Genomic DNA, 21,525 nt, shown 5'->3' with positions numbered 1-21,525 from the left:
CCCCTCCTGACTTCACCAAGAATAGAGAACTACCATTTTGTGGTCACTCTGCCCAAGACAGCTCCTGACCACCACATCTCCCACCAGTCCTTCTCTGTTTGTGACCAGCAGGTCTAGCGGGGCACTCCCTCTGGTACGCTCACTGACCAGCTGAGTCAGGAAGCTGTCTTCCACACAGTCCAGGAACCTCCTAGACTGCTTCCTCAGGGCTGTATTGTATTTCCAGCATATGTCCAGGAAGTTGAAGTCCCCCATGAGAACAAGTGCTGGTGATTGCGCAACTTCCACCAGCTGCTCGTAGAATGCCTCATCCGTCTCTTAATCCTGGTTTGGCGGTCTATAACAGACTCCCACCAGGATGTCCACCTTGTTGACCATCCCCCTGATCCTTATTCATAGGGACTACCTTATCGTTCCCAGACCTGAGTTCAACAACATCAAAACATTCTCTAAGATACTAACAGTATATACTGGTAGAAGACCTTGAATCAGAGGTGTGAAACCTAATGAGGGACCCTGGGCAAACAAGGAAGAAATGCAGAAAAGAATCACTCTGTTCTTTGAGGAAACCTTCATGAATAAAAGTAAGCAAGATCAAAATCCTCAAGAGATACGCATAATACCTCTTAATGCCAGGGGAAGCCTCTGAATATATTGAATCAGGGTACACTTGACTAAAATAAATCTTTTCCTAAGGCAAGTTATGAAAGAACTCATGAACTGCCTGCTCAGGGAATGAGAAGCTAGAAAAAGTGGGCTTTTATGTTCTTTCTGCTAATTAATATCCAATACTACCTTCCTGTGACTGTTCTGGATTCAGTTCTCACATCTTTCCTCACAATTACCACGGCCTTCCCCAGTAATTATTTCCACTGGAAAGCATACATACAGAAGGTAAATTCAGAACATCTGTGTATCATCTTCAGTCTTTCCAAAGAGTAAATTCCAGTGAATAATGCTGAAAGGACTAGTTACTCTTTAAACATCTTTGTTTCTGCTTTCCCTAAGCCAGTGAAGACTTGATTTAGACTCTCAGTGAAGAACCTTTTCCTAATATTCAACCCGAACCTCCCCCGACAGAGCTTCATGCCATTCCCTTGTTGTTATTAAACAACAATTATTATTAATTACACCAGTATTAAACTACAATTTGACCTGCTACTGACCATTGATTACACTTTCACTTATAGCTGCTGAGTAGGTGGTCCAAAAAATAGTAATTGCCTTTAGATAAATCAGTTTACTTAAGGGGATTGTGAAGTTCTACTCAGTCTGAACTGAGGCATCCCACCTTCTCCCAGGGTTTCACTGTAATCACAACACCTTTATACACTCTATCCACACTACATAAAAATTACATGATCAATCTTCTGCTGGCATTTCAGTTCCCAAAAACAAATTAGGAACACAGAGTCACAGAATGGTTGAGGTTGGAAGGGACCTCTGGAGATCATCTGGTCCAAGCCCCCTACCAAGCAGGGTCACCTAACTCATGTTGCACAGGATTGCATCCAGGCAGGTTTTGAATATCTCCAAAGAAGGAGACTCCACAACCTCTCTGGGCAACCTGTGCCAGTGCTCTGTCACCCTTACAGTAAAGAAACACAGATCTATTTTATAGACCTTTTCGATAGATTTTCTCATTGGAGGATCCATTGTGTGTCTAAAGGAAAAAATGACACCTTTAAAGAGAGAAGTTTAAAAGTTACCTGAAAAACTCCATGAAAGAGAAGCCGTAACCATGCTGTTCAGCAATTCCTGCACAAACAACATTTGCAGATGCTCCAATCAATGTCCCATTACCTGCAGTTCAGAAAACAAATACTGGTTTATAGTCATGCTCTGTTTCTTACCTTTCTTCTGTTTATTCTGTGCTAAAGTCTTTAGATGTACCAGTTAGAAAAAAAAAAATCAATTTCTGTTGTATAGACTTGAAAAGAAACATACAGACAATATTTCTACATCCTATAAATAGTTCATTGTTTTCAAAGATAAGCCTGGTATCATTCTCTAACTCTACATAAGCCAGGAGAATAGGGAAAGAACATAACACCAATCTAACAGTCATCAAAGTGACACCAGAGACTTGCATTCAGATAAACTTGCTGATTTTTTTGTTTCTTATACAATAAGATGCCATCAGATGAGCTGAAAACAAAGGATGAGATAGCACATGGAAGAAAACAGAATTTTGCAGCAATATCTTCAACTAACATTTGAGGATGTTAAGAAAAATGGATGCCTTTTTTCCCTACACAGGCATGACATTGGCAAATTAATGTCTTTTATATATATATATGATAACTAATTGCTGGTTGGGTTTTGTGTTGCTTTTTTAATAAATAAAAAAGTCAAACAATGGAAGAGACTAGATCTGTTTCACATGTATTTGCTGAAGTCAAAAGGATCACCATAGTTTGTTTGCCAAACCATAATGTTTCTTTAATACATAGAAGAAAATACCTTTATTTACTGAACTTCAACAAATTACATTATACAGGTCCCCTTACGAGAGGAAAATGCAAAGGCAAAAAATGCCTTTGTGTGCGTGTTTATAAATGTTTATAAATGTGCATGTTTATAAAGCACATCTATCTTCTTGAGAGAACTACATCTCTCTTCTTTTTTCTTTTAAGCCTTTTCCAGTAACTAATTTACTCCTGTTTTTTCTCTAAACTTTCAACATTGTGGCAACATAAAGAAATCAGGTATTCTTCTATAGTTTTCACATATGTCATATCTTAGACTTCAGAAAACTCGTATACTTGACTTCCACAAAGCAGCAAAATATGGCTTTGGCAAATATTTCTGTTCTAAAGCATAATTTGGGACACCTATGTTCTATTCCTTCACTGAAATTTTGAACAAAAGAGGTAAGCATCTGGAAGATATTTTTTTTAAAACTGTGGCAAGTCATCTCTTTTTTCATACATCACTACATTAACAACCTTTTATTCTAAGCACAAGTCTTCATTTGCTCTCATTGGCATATAGTTACTCTTCTCATTTTGGCCCTGTTAAACATTACTGCTCAGTGGAGACTCTTCTAGTCTGGCTTTGAGAGAAACTGTTCAGAAGGTAATTAATGTTGCAGTTAATTGTTTTGACTTAATAAACATTTCAGGTCACCCTCAGCTCAGTTTACCAAAGAATAGGTCAGAATAAAGGCAGAAGTATGATTCCCCTAAGTATTCACTCATGGTGCACATACTTTTTCTTGAGGTAAGGAAAACATCTCCCCATGTCCTCAACCCCAAATAGACATTTTATATCTTTAATTGTTCCCTCCCCTTGACCAACCCGTCTTTTTTTTTTTCCATTTTTTCTGCTTTTTCTGCTCTCTCAGGAGCTATGCTAGGTGAGCTGCCTCCTACTTGCTGTTTTTAAGGCTTTGACCTTCCAAAGCAACTGAGCTTGTTTTCTTTGTCCTGTCTTTGACTAAAAGTGTATTTTAGTTACTTCAATACGAGATATGAAATTGAACTTAGAACACCAGAATTCCTGGTAGACTTTCGCATAAGAAAGGCAAGACACAAAGCATGTGGCTTAATACAAAAACAGAGCAAGTTAATACAGCTGAAGTTATTAGGGGAGTCAGGCAGGAACACTTAAATAATTTTCAATTCCAAAGCTAATCACTAGTCTACAGCCTCCAAACATTTCATAAGAGGTTTCTGCTCTACATGTAGTGCAATTAGGCATCACCATCAGAACAATATTACTATAGACAAGGAATATAGCTCTGGTTTCAAATTAAGGAAACAGAAATGAAACTATACTTGTCCCATGGCTGTGACAAGATACAGCCAAGATCTCCAAACAGCACACCCTCTTCGATACTGTACATGTGTTACAGTAATGCCTTTAAATAATGAGGTATTATGGAAAGAGTTTCTGTTTCAGCATTGAATTGATTTCCCTGAGTAGATTTCACTTGAGGAGAAATCATCACTTTAAATGTTATCTGAAAGAAGTGGTATTTCTTTTTCATTTGTTCAGACTGTGTGTGCAGTTTAATTAGGTATTGGCTCAGCAGGCTTCAAAGAACCGCACTGAAATTAACAACCAAGGCAAACTTTTGTTTCCCCTCCAAGGAACATCCATCTCAATGGCAGCCATTTAACTCAGCAGTGAAATAATGAAACCATGACCTCTGAATCACAGATAAGTCAAGTCTAGGTACATGTACATGGGAACCTATACACATTAACTTTGTTCAAATTGATGCAAATGAAGAATAAGCATTTTCTAGGATTTCACAGAATCTTCATTATCACATCATCTTCAACCTTAAGAATAATTAATCTTTAAAAACATAGCAAAGACTCCTATTTGCTTGTATGTTCAAGCTGTAATAGCACACTGGTCAACTGTATCAAAGTACAACACCGTAATAACCAGTATATCAGTTTTGATGACTACTGTAACTCATCCTTTATAACAAAGCATATAGTTATCAAGAAACTATATTCATTACAATGAATTAAATGCAATATTTCTAATATCCATAGTAGATGATATGTTTGAGGTAAGCCATAAATATTATCTTTCATACTTATTCTGCCTTTTTTTCTTGGTATACTGCAGTCATTATTGTCAATGCTAATTATGCTTAAAAATTCATAACCATGAAATCAAGAAAACATTTTTTCTTAATGCAAAAAATATATACATGTATATATTCACTTTGATGTGTGATCATAGAAAGATCCAGACATGTCAGTTAAAATGCCAATGCTATATAGGCGAAAATAACAAAGGAATCCTTATGGATCATGATCATTTTTCTATGGACATGCCCTAGCTTTGCACAATTATTGCAGAAGCACAATAGAAGGTCTTTGAACATTTCTGTCCAGAAAAGGTGACATAAAAGTATCTTTTCTCACAGTAAATTACTTTGAATATATTTAGGGAATGCAAAATCAATTTTAAGTATAAGAAAGTATTCAACAGTTGTAGTTAAAAATAAATCCATAAAAAAAAATATCCAAAACCAAAACCTACTTATTTAAACGTGTCTTTCTATATCAATCCAACTTAGAGAAACAAGTGGGAAGATGTTGAGAGAGTTTGGTAAGTCTGATTTGATACCTGCAGTATCCAACAGACTAGTTTCTTCCAGCCTTTTACTTCCATTTGCAGCTACTTTCTCTCAACACAGTGTTCAGTTGTTACCCTCTGCTATAGCACTATAAAGACTACACTAGAGACTACTAAATTCAAGCCTAGAACTGGTATACCATATCTAATGCACCTCCCTGGCTCAGCAGACCTCCCCCTTGGTAAACAAAGTTCATCCACGTGGCTACAATCTGCAATGCACTGAAAAATACTTTGGGAAGAACTGATTAATCTTACCAAAGGAAGGGGCTGGGAAATTGGGGAAGAACCATAATAAGCAAAGGGAGAGACAGTTTACATCAGTAATGTTTCCTCTCACTTTAAACCTCATTCTCAGCTGTTGGTTTTACTTGGTAGCAGCACATATATTACATCTAAGTACCATCAGTTCTTAGGAGTCTTTGGTATTGCCCTCTCAAGAAAAAACTAACCCTTGGGTCTGCTGCATTCTTAATATGTTTGCCTAAAGAATCACCCTCAAAGTGTCTGGCAGAATCCGTGTTTCTTATTCAAAGCACCGAGAAATCAAAGGGAAGGGATTATCACCAATAAAGCTATTTTGCCTGGCATGAGCAGCCTTCATAAAAATGTTTTTTTTCTGAGCATAGCACACCACTTCTCCACATGGCCTAACAGCAGACAGCAAGCAACACATGGACTTAACCAACAGACTTTCTGTATTTTCTTTTCCCTATATCTCTGGCTAGCTAATGCAGAAGCAAAAAGACTACACTGCTTTCATAACAACTGCTGAGCTAAGGCTATTATTTAGCGATGTGCCAGTAGAGAAAAGTGTTTATTATTTTTCTGTAATCCAATTATTTCAATGGCAAAGCTAAAATTCACTGTCCTGTAGCCACAGTAAAAGACATATGCAGCACTCAACATAAGCCATGAAAGCAGATTTACCCTGGCCTTGGACAAACATCTGTGCAAGGCACAGTTTTACACAGGCACAGCTCTGTGTACTGCTTTGTCCCAGGCAAATATTCTCACTTTGAAACCAGGAGTTCACCACAGAATCATGAATAATTTCAGGGTGAGGTTTCTCAGACCTGCTTTTTGCTGTAAACAATCTCATTATAGTTTCTACACAAAACCTATTTAAGGAAGCCAGCTCCCTGATTTCCATACATTTTCAAAACTCTGCAGTCTTCGATGCACTCCATTTAGTTAAGTATAAATTGACTGAAGTGTGTGGCTTCCTTTCCATAGCATATGTCATTTCTCTAATCAAAGCACATCCCAAGCAAATGTATCAAACCTGGCTACAGAAGTGAACACTGAACAGTTATGGTTTTGATTACCCTTATAGGAGACAACCTTCACAGCTTTCACTAATTTTCTGTTTCACGCTAATCTAATCCAGATTTGCCTCATTAAACAGAGCCATTTATATTCATGTCTTAAGTGTGTACAACTCTTGAATATCTTTTAATATTGTTTATGTGTAAAAATAAACAAGCCCTGGATAATCAAATTTGCAATCAATAAAGAGATAAAGAATTAAGGCCATTTAAACCATTACCAATCCTTACAATAACCAGGATTCTCAGCTCATAAGCAGTAAGGGGAAAAGGCCTGCATGAACTCATTGAACATAGTTATATGTCACAGACTTCAATTATACAATATCAATTTATTATTTTTTTAATTTTAGCTGTTTGGAAACATGTTGAATGGGACATTTCTGTCCAAATGCCTACATGTGAAATTTATAGGGAAAACACTGAAGGTAAATCGCAGTTTTGAGTTAATTTTTCCAAAGAGTTCATTGACCTAACCATTCAATTCAACACCTTGAATCAAGTGAACTTTGCCCTATTTTACTACTACTACCATACCGCCAGCTGGACAGTTACTGTAACTATTGCTTTATTCAATGCTCATTGTTTTCTTTTTTCTATGACAGGAAAAACTGAATTTTTCCTGGGCACACATATCCTAGTTTACACTTTTTTTCTCTCTCTGATTTTTAGATACTAATGTTAAAATTGTCTGCTCAATTTCACAGCTTCTCCACACATGGCGCTACTAGGGACCAAATGTTGAAAAATAGTTCCATAGGAATATAGAAATAAAAGTATATTATTCAACTTTATACTTCAGAGGTGAGCAGAACAACATAATATTATTCAAAACTAAATGTCCCTCCATTAAGTTATTTTAGAATGTTCAATGTTTAAAATTCAGATTCCAACTTTACACAAATTGACTTTCAATTGGAGCCTAGCTGTTACGTTTTGCTATGGTTCAGGTGCCTTGCTTTAAAAAAGTTCACGACTCCTGCTCAGTGCCCCTCTTCATTTTAGGTGTGTTAACTGCAATTGTGTTGCAGATATTAATATATGTGTAAGTAATATCCAGGGTACAAGTATAACTTTCTTTAGTGTCACACAGAGTGTCTGATTGAGTATCTGATTCATCACTATAAATCATTTATATCAGAGACTGAGATTTTCTTTTCCTTTTGCACCACTCAGCGCTGCTGCAAGCAGCACAATGTTATTCATTTTCCAGAAAAAAAGGTGTATTGTCTGGAAAGTGCCTGCAGTGGAAGGAGAGGAGATAGATAGACCAGTATTATCTTCTGCACTTAGAGTTTCAAAGCTTGCTATAGCTTCCTTGTCTTTTTATGTCTGTTAGCCCAAATGCTACCTTCTAACTGAATATACCTCTTCTGCTGACAGCTGTGCAGAGTCTGTATACTCATATTGCAGCGACTCAGTAACACAACATAATGAGTTTAAGTATTCTATATTATTCTAAAAACAGAAGTGGTCAAGGCTTCTAAGAAGAACCCTTTGTAATTTATGATAAATAAATGCACAAAGCAAGTAAATAAAATTAAACAAAACTCTACTTTGCTTTGTAGGAGTCTTCAATGTCATCTCTGCTGTCACCACTGATCATTAGCCTTTCTCTAATTTGCAGAACTCTTTAGCAAGCAATTATTTTACACAGATTGAAAACAATTAATACAATCATTTCAAATTCATCAGCAATGTAAGCATTATTATGAAGTGAGCTTATGTTTGGTGTAAATTCTTTTGAAAAATCACTTTTGAATAGAACTGAATTCTGTTTATTACATACATATTCTTCTCCTTTCCATTTTGAAATCTAAGATCTACCATCTGAACTATAAATCCTCATCAGTACAGATGACATGAAATAGCATCCTCTACCCCATATACTTCGTATTTTACCCTAAATAACATACATACATAGATATATATATGTCTGCCAAGATAACTCCTTTCGAGCTTAGAACAATGGCCTTGCTAAGAAAAACTGACAGGGTTCAATATGGTTTTTGATTCTTTATTAACTCAGTGTCTTAAAGCCAAGCAGGCCTCTGATATTTCCTTAACACAGACATTGATGTGTCCATCAAATGTACATGCTGCAGTTTAGCTGTTTTTACATTTTACATTCACAACTTTATTCTCTATTTCTTCCATGCCACAGAGGATTATCTTCAGTAATCTTAAAGATTAGAGAATCTCCTCTAGCTGCAGGTACACTGGTAATGAGCCTGGCTCTCACACCACAGACTTTACAGCACTGCTGGCCTTTAAGCAGAACTTCATACCAAAAAAGTGTGAAGATGCCCCAGAGTTTAAATGTCATGAAAAAGCTAAGAAAAACAGCACTTGGATTTTTACAGAAGGTTGAAGGTCTTGTCTATTTCATAAAACAACAAGAGATTAGTTTGGACACTTGAATACCCATGCAGAGAAAAGATTCCTTGTGCTCATATCTGATGATACTGTTCTTAGGGCTACAACAAAAAAATGAAACATTCGGTTAATACCTGAAGAGAGTTCATTAAGAACAAGCAAACAGTACTACCATTTACTGGAGTCATTGTTTAAAGTCCGAATTACTCCTTTCCATTGCTGCAAACACTACAGAAACAATGTAAAGTATATTCAGAAAGGAAATAAGATATTAGGATGCTGTATTTTGCTTCTTGATATGTAACATTTAAAGTTATAATACTGCTAAACACCACACAGATCTTTAAAACTGAGACACTTCCTGAATTTCCTCATTTGTCTTGCCTGCCTTTTAAAATCAAGAGCAGTAGCAGCCTTTTCCTTTTGAAAGATCCCATATTACTTTCATTGATTCCCTATGGCCCTAGCTTTTATTTGGATTACGAGCTGTATAACCAGAGACAAAAAAATTAACCAAGTCAGAGGCATCTCACCCACAGACATAGAACTGAGCCTCAGGATTTCACGTCATCAAAAGACTCCAGCGACCTTTAGAAACAACAGAAACTTGCAATATCAGTGTTCTGGCTAAATTCAAACTTAGGTAAGTATATTCTCTCAACAGATTTTTTTTCCTACACTTTCAATTACATTCTATTGTATACAACAATTAATTTTGTAGTAGTACTCCTACTAGTAGTTGGTGAGTACTCAACTAGTAGTTGCTGAGTAGTACTCCTCTTAAATAACTGTAGTATTTTCACTTCATACTTTGGTTCCTGACATACTTTTTGAACATTTCAAATTGAAAAGCCTTATACAAATGTGATCTGTTGCAACTATAATTGAACTTCAAAGGATCTACAGAGGTGCTATTTTCATAATATTAATTAAGAATTATACATTTTAATGTTTTATTGAAGGCTTTTACTTTTCCCTCATATTGCAAAGAGGCAGGGTTGATTTGGTAATATAAACAATATTTCTAGATTTATACCTTCACTGTACCTGACGCTTTACAGCTAGTTTAGGATTTTACTGAGCAGAATCAGTGGGAATAATAAATGAGTAATTCTCCACTGTGCATGGTCCAATCTGCATCAGGCATGTAAAGAGGCTTGCGAAGAGACAGAACAGCTACAGCATTAGACCACCAAGAGAAATCCAACTCTTTAGTTGCAGTGTGGGGTTTCAGTCCTTTAATAGCTGTAATTATCCTGTGGATAATCGATATTAGTCACACCTGGGTTTTGACCCTGGAAGGTTAGAAGAAGAGTGCTCTTTTCACCTGCTTTCTCAAAGTACAACCAAGCTTACATGGCCAGAACAACACAGCTGTATGCATCCTAGAGCTTGCCTCTGTCAGTAGAATTATGACAAAGACAACTTTCAGGTGTTGTCCTCCAAGAAAATATACTGAGAAGAAAACTATCACAATACTATAAACCACAGAAAATGTCCCCTTTGGACTACTGGAGTACTTACTGTAGCAGATAAATACTTTTGCACTTTTCTTACACTAGCAACAGAGAACTCAAATGCTAGTGACTTTCAAATATGATTTCAGTCAACTTTTAACTCAAGCCTTTTTTTTTTCTTTTTGCAAACATACTTTTTGTAAATCAAGAAAAAAGCAGGAGATAAAAAGACAAATAAATGCCAGCTGTTCAAATGTCAAATGTACAAAATCCTTTCAAGCAATATCTTAGCTATAACCTCTTCAGCTCACTAAAGAATCTAGTCCTACACAACTGAACAGCCTTAACAGGTGCATTTCTGACTGTGCACTTACTCAAATTGAGTTGAATCCACATTTCTTGTTATTTTACAACTTATAAACCAATAGAATCTACACGATTAAAGCTCCTCCTGTTCTGAAATTGCTGGAACTAGCAATCTTCATTTATGCTCCAAAATTTCAGAGCAGCATTCTCTACACACTATTGGAAGGCCTATGCACATTTCAGTCTCAAGAGATATCATAATTTCATCATATACTAGAATAGGAAGCATTAATGAATAAAGCTTTGTTCAATGTCATCTCCTGAAAAAGAAATATGAATATATTTGTCAGAACACCAGAACACCGCAGAAAATGACTGAAGCTACTTCCTTGTTTGTTTCCTTCAGTTTATTTTAAATTTATTGTTGTCTTTCCTTCATAATCAAAGCACAATTGAAATACTGGCAGATAATGCATTAAAAAAAGAAAATGTGAGCAATACAATTTTTCAAGCTATTACTTAATCACCCTGACCATTAATGACCAGACAGACATGAGCTAATAGGGCCATTCAGCATTCAGAAAAAATGACAAACCAAGAGGCCCCAAGGTCGAAATTCATTTGACCTATCTTTGGACATCCCTCTGAGCTCTTGAATTTCTGTATGTTAAGGGCTCTTACATACTCTGCAGAGAGTGTCTGGCATTTTCAGTGGATGAGTAAACATCTGCCTCCTGGAAATACCAGTCTCCTCAGCACCAAACAGGGAACCCAGGGCAGCGAGACTCCTAATTTACAACTTCATTTAAGTTCTTAAAGATAACTGTATTATCTTTAGTATCTTAGAGATAATCTAGCTCTAAATTTCCAGAACTAGATCTCCTGGCAATTTACCATGTTTACTTTTTAACTGCATTAGATTAACCTGACCTGATCAAGAAAATTTCTGCCAGAATGGAGCTGCAAACTCTGTGGAAGACCAAAAGGTTTCAAAATTGTGGTCATCTCACCAGGAACTGCCAATGGCCATCAGTCTTGTTGGCTTTCTTTATTAAGAGACAGGATTTTTTCATTCCTTCTCACTTCCAGATACACATTTTACAGAGCAAGGATCATCTGTGCTATTTTCAGTTACTCCTTATCTCTGAACCCAATGCCATGAAAGACAGAAATTTAATAGCAGCAGCTTTCTTTTGGGAGACACTGGTGAAGATGACAACAATGTGGTAGTTATATTGGCAAAGGTCTCTCTGTCTTGCTTGAGATTGATTCAATCCTTTCATTTCCAGGACAACAGCTAAAGCAATGAAAGAAAATTACAGTCTTTTCTCATCCCATCATCTTCCAAAACAGTAGGTGGCTGTGCACTTTGTGACAGTAGAAAAACTGTACCCACTGGAAATTTTTCAGGACAACATGTTGCACAGTATTTCCAAGATAAGCACAAATGATGATGGTCCCTTCATGGACACATAAGCATACAGCAGTGTTTACCCTGAACCCAAGAAACACCATCCAATTACAAGTACAGAAGCTGTGTATTATGTAGTAAACAACAACCTCTGAAATCTATACTTTTAATGTATTATTTAATCAGGCACTTTTACAAAATGTCTTGTTTGCCAAATTCCTTTGGTTGCATAAGGAGCAATAAGATAAAATCTTTTGCCTTAGGCATCAGACAATAATGATATAATTTTCAGTTCCCCATTACAAAATGAGATTAGCCTACTCTGAGGATTCTTTCATATCACTTCAGTGCTGATAAGCCTTTCTTTTGGAAATAATTTTAAAGGCCATATGAATTTTTTGTTTTGGTATGTGTTTTTTGTTTGGTTGGTTGGTTGGTTGGTTGGCTGGTTGGTTGGGTTTTGTTTGGTTGGTGTGGGCTTTGTTTGCTTTTAAAAAGCCCCTTCTCTTCCACTTTTTGAGGTTATGAGATTTTTCAAAGTAAAATATTTTCTTAAGAATAAACTGCCATCTGCCATTAGCTTCTCATTTTGAAATGAGAAAGTCAGGACTATATTAATCTTCAGACTAATGTTCTCATGAGACCTTTGCCAGTACAAGTCATAATTTGCTCAGCTTTATCCTAATAGAGTACTATTTGGAGTATTTAAGCTTTCACAAACAATGATAATGCTCTAACTTTTTATCAGAGTACTTATATGTAGTCTATTTTAATACATGAGAACTTCCTATGTATCTCTACTACCTTGAATTCAAACAATGCCTATGGTACTGCTTATATTGTTATTGTTGTTTCATATGGCATACACACAGAAGTCTGTGTTAAAATCCCAGCAGCCCTTCAAAAAATCAAATTAAATGAACTTGGGTTAATATAATAACTGATACTTTAGGAACATCAGCTGAGATTTGTAAAGGCTCCAAGGCTGGTGAAGTGCTTCCCACTCAGAATACATCAGTGTAATCTGGCCAACTTTACATACCTTATGTTTTTGGGTTTTTTTTTGAAAATATCTGAAAGTTTAATGAAATCAGTATCTTTGATGATTAGCAAATTGTGAAGAAAGATGATATTTTATGGCAAACATCTATATAAAGACATGCTGATTATTCAAATCACTGGTTTTAAAGAGGAACAGATTTGCAGATTAAAGTCACAGTATAATGAGTAATGATGAGTACAAAAAGACATTCCTAGAATGAATAACTCTTGTTTGGTATAAATTGTCCTGTCTTTGCAATGTGCTCTTAAAATTCAATCTGTAAATTACATCATTATAATCTTTGTTAGGTATTAAGGTCACTTGTACTAGCAATCACTTAGCTAAATAAACAAACCAGAACTTGTATTAGACACAAAATTGGTTTGGGTTTTAATCTCCATAAAGTAAAGGAAACTATTTGGAGGATTTCAGGGGTAGGAAGGGGTGGATTCATTGCAGAACACTATCCATTTTAATGTTATTTAACCTAACTGCCTAAATATTTATGGATCAGAACACAGTCCAATACAATGTAATTAGCATTAAATCTCTCAGTAGCCAAAAACAATGCTAACTCTACTTCTCATTAAAAGCTTATATATTTTAATTGTACTTAGTACACTTGCTGTTTGCATCAAAACATTTTCATAAGCTATTTGCAGAACATAGAGTAATCCAGTATAAACATTAATTTAAAAACTACCGGATGGCTATTCTTCTTTGTTGTTATAACAAATAGAGAGGAAATCTTGGACCTACTATGGAAACATGGTACATTTTTAACTAAAAAAAGATAAAAATAAATAAAGTCATGAAGCCATCTGCTTGTTTTATGCTAGTGTACTGACAATACATGAAATCCCAAGTTAACACTGATATAGGTATTAGAAGAATGGCTATTAGCTTTCTTTACTTGAGGTAAATTTCCCAGATAGTTCAATGAGATCTTCCACAGAGTAAGGAGCACTAAATAGGCCAGCAAATGGATATTCAACCCAGTTCTGTGAGCAAGCCAGAAAACCTCCCAGTGACTTCAATAGACCCTGAATCAAGCCTTCAGATCTCAGCTATTATACATTTTCTGCATCTTTTCAATGAGCAATGATGGGCCTGTGTTCTGGAAGCTAAACGTATCTTTGTATTTTCTCTCACAAAAGATCAGAACCCCATAAGCACCATCTGGACTGCTGCTTTGTGTGTTTGTACTTTATGCAGATACAGTCTTCAAACACAGACTGCAAAAATCCTATTGTAGTATATGCAGCAGACAGTGGCTGGGATCCTTATCCAGGAGTCCTTTGAAGTCAAAAGGAGCTGCACCAGGCCCTCACTATGCTTTGCATAACAAAATCATTGAACATATTTGAACCAGTTAATACATATCATAATTTCAAAGTTATTGCCTCATGTTAGCTTTCTCGCATAGGCTCTTACCTCCAAGGCATGCACCCATGGCCAACGAGAAGATTAATGGCTTCATAGGCAAGTTAACATCAGGATCTTTACTCAGGTTGAGAAGCACAGGAATCTATGGTTTAAGAAAAGAAGAGAGTGAAATTTAAGAGACATTACCTAACCATCAGTATATTATAAATAAAACCAATTTAAGTGAAAAACTGAAAACACAAGCAAGTCTAAAGTATAACTGTTTTTCAATGAGCATCTTTGCATAATATTCTTGTTTTCTGCTCAGTTTTTCCCACTAATTGTGCTGGTCCTGCAGTCCAAGAGAAGTTATTGGCAATGTCAAGCCAACCCTGACAAGGTTGACTGCTTACAAAACCAGAGATCCCTCAAGGTTGTGATTGCCTCCCATAGGAGCCTTCTATTTCAACTGGGAGCTGACAGTGACTATAAGCAATTCCCCCTCCACTTCCCATAACCTGAAAGACAGATGTATCTCTTCTTCCTAGGAAAAGCTGTGAGAGATGTCCAGACCTCGACCTGGATGTATATCATGCATCAATAACTAAAATATTCCTGAGTTCTTTTTATAATTAAATGTGTCTGATCTGTTAGGGAGACACTGAGAGAGAAGATCAATGCAGCAGGCTTCTGAATTCACAAGTAGAGCTGAGTTATTCTGCTTTTTAGTCGAATATTACATTTACCAGAAAATGTATATTTTGTTCTCCTGGGAAATATTTGCAAATTTTTATTAATTTCATTTAATATTTTTAGCAAATAAAATAAATTATTTAAAAAAATACACACAACTTGTAAGTCAAATGAGGTTTGTAAGGAAACATAAAAGATTTCATTAGGCAACTGGTCTAAAGCCAAAAAGTACAGCAGGCAAGCTTTCTAGTAGCACCAAATCTTAGTCAGGAGCAACCTTCAAAGCTAAGCAACTTGAGCTTTGATTGGGGAAAACTGTTTATACTTCCACTTTATTGTATAACTGCTTCGTTTGAAAGAAAGGCATAATCACTACCTGTAGAGAAAGGGTTGTTAGCAAGGTGAGAGTTGATAATGCTATTGATCTGCTTTTAACATGTGCAGAGGTCTGTTGGACCAAAGGACAGAGAAAGAATAAGCAAACATGGAGCACTAAGAAACCAAGCGGCAAGGGATATACGTAAATAACTGTGATTTGCCTAAAACTGAATGCTTTCTCAGAATTCGGGATTTTCAGTAGTGATTAGAGTTATGACTTTTAATCCTCTGATTTGTCATTTGGACATATTTCAAAGGTCCCCCTCAAGGGCTATGATCTCAGAGATGGAGCAGCCACTTCCTGAAAAATGTTCTCAATTTGATGACTGAGTAATGCTCCCCTTTACTAACTGGATCAATATAACGGCTTTATGAAGAATTGCAATCCTTTCCTCCTCCCTCTCTCCTGCCATTGGTGTTAATCATTCCTCTTAAATCTTCTAATTGGTTAACATAGATAAGGTAATGTTTAAGTATTTATTCCTGAACTGTACATTGCCTGAAGATGGGTACTTCTATTTCAGGCCTAAAGAAGAGTCAGCATGCCCAGTATCTTGTCTGTTTTTGCTGGATTTTTTGTGTGTGTGTGTTTTTGTTGTTGTTTCTTTTTTTCATGAGATAGTCATGAAAAATTTCATTTCCCCCCATAAACTTTGTTTCTCTCAAACCACTGCTGCCAGAACATGATACACAATTCAAACTACAGTAATATTTATCTGTTTCAACATAAAATGAAATAAATTTAAACAAAAATACTGAAATCCCAGAATAAGCCATCTTGCTCAACCTAAATAAAGCATTTCTTCCTGCTGTGTAATTTTGTAAGAACCAAAGCCAATTATTAGCTCCTTGGAATTATTCAGAAGTATCCTGTTGTACTACATTAACTCTGTTGTTGTAGGACACAACCCTGAACCATGCAGGCTAAAAACACTTTTTAAACCAGATGACCTTGTGCCATGCACTGCCCTGCAGAAATGGTGGATGTGCATTAAGATGACAATCCTATTTTCTTGCTTTTGAGGTCAATCCTAAAACTGTTGCCAGCAGGATCCTAAGTGCAGACCACGTAATGCTATTTTCACACTTCACTGATAAGAACTGTGTGGAAAGCAGAGCCCTATGGCCCTCCAGGGGCCCTTCCCTATATAAAGCACTGTGAAGGACGTGAGAAGCAAGAAGCAGAATGTAGATCCCAGGCAGAAAGTCAGTCAGGTAACTCTCCACTTAGTATTTGCAGCTAGATATGCACAATACTCCCATCAGAAAGTTTGGTTCTCTGAAGTTTACTTTTACTTTTTGAAGTTTACTTTGGTTTACTGAAGGAGCTCCACTCTGTGAGCTCTCAGTGACTCATAAATCCCTATTGATTGAAGACACTGAAACCATTTAGAAGAAAGTCTCTAATCAAAGGTTTGAAATTCACTTTATTTCTTTAAAACACAAAGATGCATTGCAATGCATCAAGAGGAAGTGAAATTGCATAATGTGTTTGAATAAGTATTTCTAAATTTTTAAACCCAACAAAATATTTCAGGAGCGCAAATACAAACTTGACCCCACTGGTTTTATTAGTATCTCCTTGACATAACATTGCTTCCCTTCCACTTGAATTCTTTTTTAAAATCTTCATAGAAATTAATTATCTATGTTAAAATTATCATCAGTGATGTCATGCTCCTAAGTACATTAACAGGCAGCAGGCTAGATCAGTAATCTCTGCTCCCATAACTGTCTCTTTTTCAGCAAGAGACAAGTACTGAAACATGCATGCCTTAGGAATATATATTCATGTACAATTTGGGTGTTTTCCCTTATTTAAAGGAATTCATGTCTACTAAAGTATAGCAGTTATGGTTATAAAGGGAATGGAAGTTCTATAGATCTCCATCGTATGCTTGAATTTAGATCTAGCATGCATGTAACCCCTGTAAAGAGATATTTCTAACAAGGAATGCCACAACATAAGTTTCAGTTTTAAATAATCAGATGAAAGATGAAAGCAAAACATTCAGCTAAATTTCTAGTGTTTCAGATAAAAAATATTTACTTATCCACAGAGTGCACCAAGTTTTTGCAAACATTATGGAATATTCTGTATGGCAACTACACGTCACAAAGGCTCCAAAAGTCACTAGCATCACTTTTTCATATATAAAAGTAGGCATAATACAAATAGTGTTCTCTTTTCCATCCTAAGAACATTCATGACCCAAAAGCAATGAAGAATTAGGAAATTTGATCACCAGCAAGAGCTTTTAAATAGATATTGCAAAGCAATTAAAGCCAATAACATCTCTTAGTGCTTGAGCAATTACCTTTTAAATAGATAAGGGTCATAAACAGGCTTAGTTACAAAGGGACCTACCTCTGTTTCCCATAAAATCACCTTAGACATATATTTTTTTTCATATTCATTCATCCAATTATGTATTAGGCAACACTTTTGCACTACCAATACATCAAACTTCAGCTTTATTTACTGTTATATTTAACCTGAGTGATAAAAAAAAAAAATGCAGACGATGAAAGAGTTAGAAAAAAATACACAACATATACAACAGCATCAAAAGCAGACCATGCTAGAATAGTTTGCAAGCTGGAACATAGCTTGCTGCAATACATATTGTACAAATACATTTGTCATATTGATTAATTTAATTGGAATGCAGCCTTTTTCATAGTTTTGCTAAGTGCTGCCCCTCAAAAGACAGAAAAAAAGTAAAGCTTAAAAACCTCATATTTCCAACTTTATTCCCTCTTTAGATTACATAAACAGCATCCTTATCAATATTAGAATGAAAATCGTAATGTCTTCAGGAAGATAGCATTAATTTCTTATAGCCTTTATTTCAACAGTCTTACCAAGAGAAGTCTGTTTGATTAGTTGCTAGAAAAATTCCTAGCTTTTCTGGAAAATTTGATATTGAACCACATTTCACCCTACATTACTGCTTGATTGGCAGAATTTAAATGAAATGAGTGACATAGCTCAACAGAGCAAAGCCAAATCACCCCCCTCACCCATTCTATATGACTCACTATCTCATCTCACTATCTATATGACTTCAGCCTGGAGAAGAGAAGACTGAGGGGAGACCTCATCATGGTCTATAGCTTCCTCACGAGGTGGGGCAGGCGCTGATCTCCTCTCTCTGGTGACCAGTGATAGGACCTGAGAAAATGGCTTGAAGCTGAGAAGGGGGTGGTTCGGGCTTTGTCTTAGGAAAAGGTTCTTCACCGAGAGGATGGTTGGGCACTGGAACAAGCTCCCCAGGGCAATGGTCACAGCACCGGGCCTGCTGGAGTTCAAAAAGTGTTTGCACAATGCTCTCAGACACATGGTCTGATTTTCTGGGTGGTCCTTTTGGGACCCAGGAGTTGGACTCGATGATCCTTGTGGATCTCTTCCAACTTGGGATATTCTGTGATTCTATGACTCTCTGTCTCCAAGTATTAAAACAGAAAAACACAACTATAAGAAATAATAAGCGTAGCTGGAAAAAGGAGGGTGTCCTCAAAGACTTGATATAGAAAGGTACTAGTCATTAATCTCTATTGTATTCATGACATTAAATTTATTATTTAGAGAGAATAAAAGCTGATGCACAAACAACACAACTATTTAATGATGCTGGCACATTTGTCTATATAACTATCCTAGTCAAAATCAACCCTTGTGAAGAAAATGTTTGTTTATGGTATACATTTCGGAAATACATAGGGTGTGTTACAAATATTAAAAGACCAAAAATGGAAATATATATATTATCATATTTCACACTGATTTTAATCTTGAATATTTCTGAAAGCTTTCTAAAATTGAGTTGGGCTTTATTACTGTTATACTATTGTCCACCTTCCCTAGAAAACATACCATCTATTAACAATTAATAATATTAGGAATTAATTGAAATTCAAAATACATAGTTCTGCAGGACAGCATATTTCTTCTCATTCCTCTCTGCTCTTCAGCATCCTGAAAATTTAAGCAAGATTTAAGCAACCACAAATAAAGGAAGCTTAATTTTTACTTTAAATTGATGCTTTGGAAAATAGAAAACTGGAAGATTTTAGACTAGAATTGTATATGTAAATTACTACTAAGCTAAATTTTATAAAATACTGTCATTTTTCTCAACAGAGTCCTTGCATTTATAGTGTGGTAGGCAATCCCTTTTTTTGAAAGAGAATATTGGGGGTCAGAATTGAACATCTCAATTCTGTTTTTCAGAGGGGCTCTAGTCAACCCCTCACAAGCCTTGTTCCTTCCAGTTTTGCTGGAATGAAAGTGGAACAGAGAGCCTCGAGCATTTTGCTTTCACATTTATTTTGATACATAAACTGTATTCTTTGGAAGCAAAAGTGTGACTGACCAGTTAACATTTGCACACCTTGCTGCCACAGACTCTTTTCCATGACTCCTAATTACCAAAGAGCAAGTTGAATCAAGACCTTTATTCTATCCACCTATTTTTATGACAAAGCTTGCTCATGAGCGTGACATTTAACTAGTCAAGGAGATCAAGAAGTAAGAGCTCTTTTGAACCTTTGAAGACTGTCTTCTGCAACACAAGCAGAGATGATGATTTAGCTTAACTAGCTGAACCCTAGATATGGAGGGAGGAAACCGAAGATGAGAGACACTGCTGCTCTGTCAGTGAGAGACGCCTCCTGGGGTGGCAGAAGACTCATAAGCAACAGCAGGGTAAGCCCCCTCAGCTACTTCTGCTTTCCAAAAATATTTGTAAAAGTAATTACACACCCCCATCATGCAAGCAGGGTAACTTAGCCACTCATTCATGTTTTTCCCATATTTATGCAGCACAAGAGAAGTCATCAGGTCATATTGCCCATCTTGTCTATTTGTGCAACATGATGGTAAAGCAGCAATTTATATCTTTGTTTTAGGGATTCTTTGCTGTTCTACAATATGGGGTTTCACAGCACACACTTTGCTAAGAACTGCATGTGGTAAAGATGTTTTCTATGAAAACTGCAGAGAATGTACATTAATAGAAAAAAAGCTATTTCTAGTTTCCCAAACTGTGGATGATTGGTCTGTCTCTGCAGACTGTGAGGGTACAGTCTTACACATTAATTGAGCATTGAAATGAAGAACACAGAAAACTCCAGTAGGGCAGAAGGGAAAGAAGATCCAAAAATAAAAGTGGCACTAAGAAACATGAGATACCGATGAAATATTCAGTAGTGAAAATGAAAAGACTCTGATAGTTTTAGAGGTAAGAAGTAGTTGGCCAAAATTTATCTGATTTCTGACAAAGACCTGTCAAGACTAAGTCACCTTGCCAGCCAGGTGGTTAATGGAAATTGCTTGTTACAATGTATTGAGGAAATAGTATTTAAACTCAGCTAAAACAAAGATTTACTATGGCTATATTTTTAGTTCCAGTAATAAAAGAAAAATATAAACAGATGGCTCTAGCATATGCAGCTGATAAAACATGTCAATTAAATTAAAGAGAGTGCTGGTAATAAAATCATGTCACCTAACATTCTAAGGGCAGAAATGCATGGCTATTTAAATGACAATACTAGGAAAATACAGGTCTTAAAAATGAGTAAGACTACCTATTAAGGAATGTCATTGTGAGTTTAGTCTGTTCAAAAGGGAAGAAAAATATCAGCGGATTAATAGAATGACACACAGAGCATCACTACGTGATTCACCACATTTGTTCTTCAGACAAAGAAAGCTGGATATCCAACATGAAAAAAAAATAAAAACCCTCACCATTCTGGAACAAAAATGCGTAAGACTTAATAACTAAGCTCCTGCTTTTTTAAGTCTTTATGCACAGACTATTTTGCGGGTTGTTTTTAAGCAATTCACAGATACGTTTACATCTAGTAGGTTTGTCACTGACAACATAGACCTTTGCATACAGAGTTCATGGAGTATCCCATAAAGTACATATCAAATTCAAAATATTTTGCTACAGTAGATTTTTTAAATATTGACAAAAAAATATTGATTTTCATATGTGTGGGCAGCTATCACAGGTGCCAGGAATGTTTATGCAACTAAGTACAATAAACATTCAC

General features: G+C 36.1%; 1 protein-coding gene across 4 annotated transcripts in view; it reads right to left on the bottom strand.

Moving 5' to 3' along the window:
- The window catches only part of OCA2 (OCA2 melanosomal transmembrane protein), a 205,264-nt gene that overhangs the window by 38,723 nt on the left and 145,016 nt on the right, over positions 1–21,525 (bottom strand). For all 4 annotated transcript variants that reach the window (XM_040535549.1, XM_040535542.1, XM_040535559.1 and 1 more), the window contains 2 exons: positions 14,458–14,551; positions 1,710–1,803 (listed from right to left, as the gene is read on the bottom strand). In XM_040535549.1, coding sequence (XP_040391483.1) covers positions 1,710–1,803; positions 14,458–14,551 — 188 coding nt within the window. The remainder of the gene's footprint in view (positions 1–1,709; positions 1,804–14,457; positions 14,552–21,525) is intronic.

This window comes from Cygnus olor, chromosome 1 (genome assembly GCF_009769625.2).
Source record: "Cygnus olor isolate bCygOlo1 chromosome 1, bCygOlo1.pri.v2, whole genome shotgun sequence".
NCBI classification, from domain to species: domain Eukaryota; kingdom Metazoa; phylum Chordata; class Aves; order Anseriformes; family Anatidae; genus Cygnus; species Cygnus olor.
This window is presented reverse-complemented; position numbering and strand designations above follow the sequence as displayed.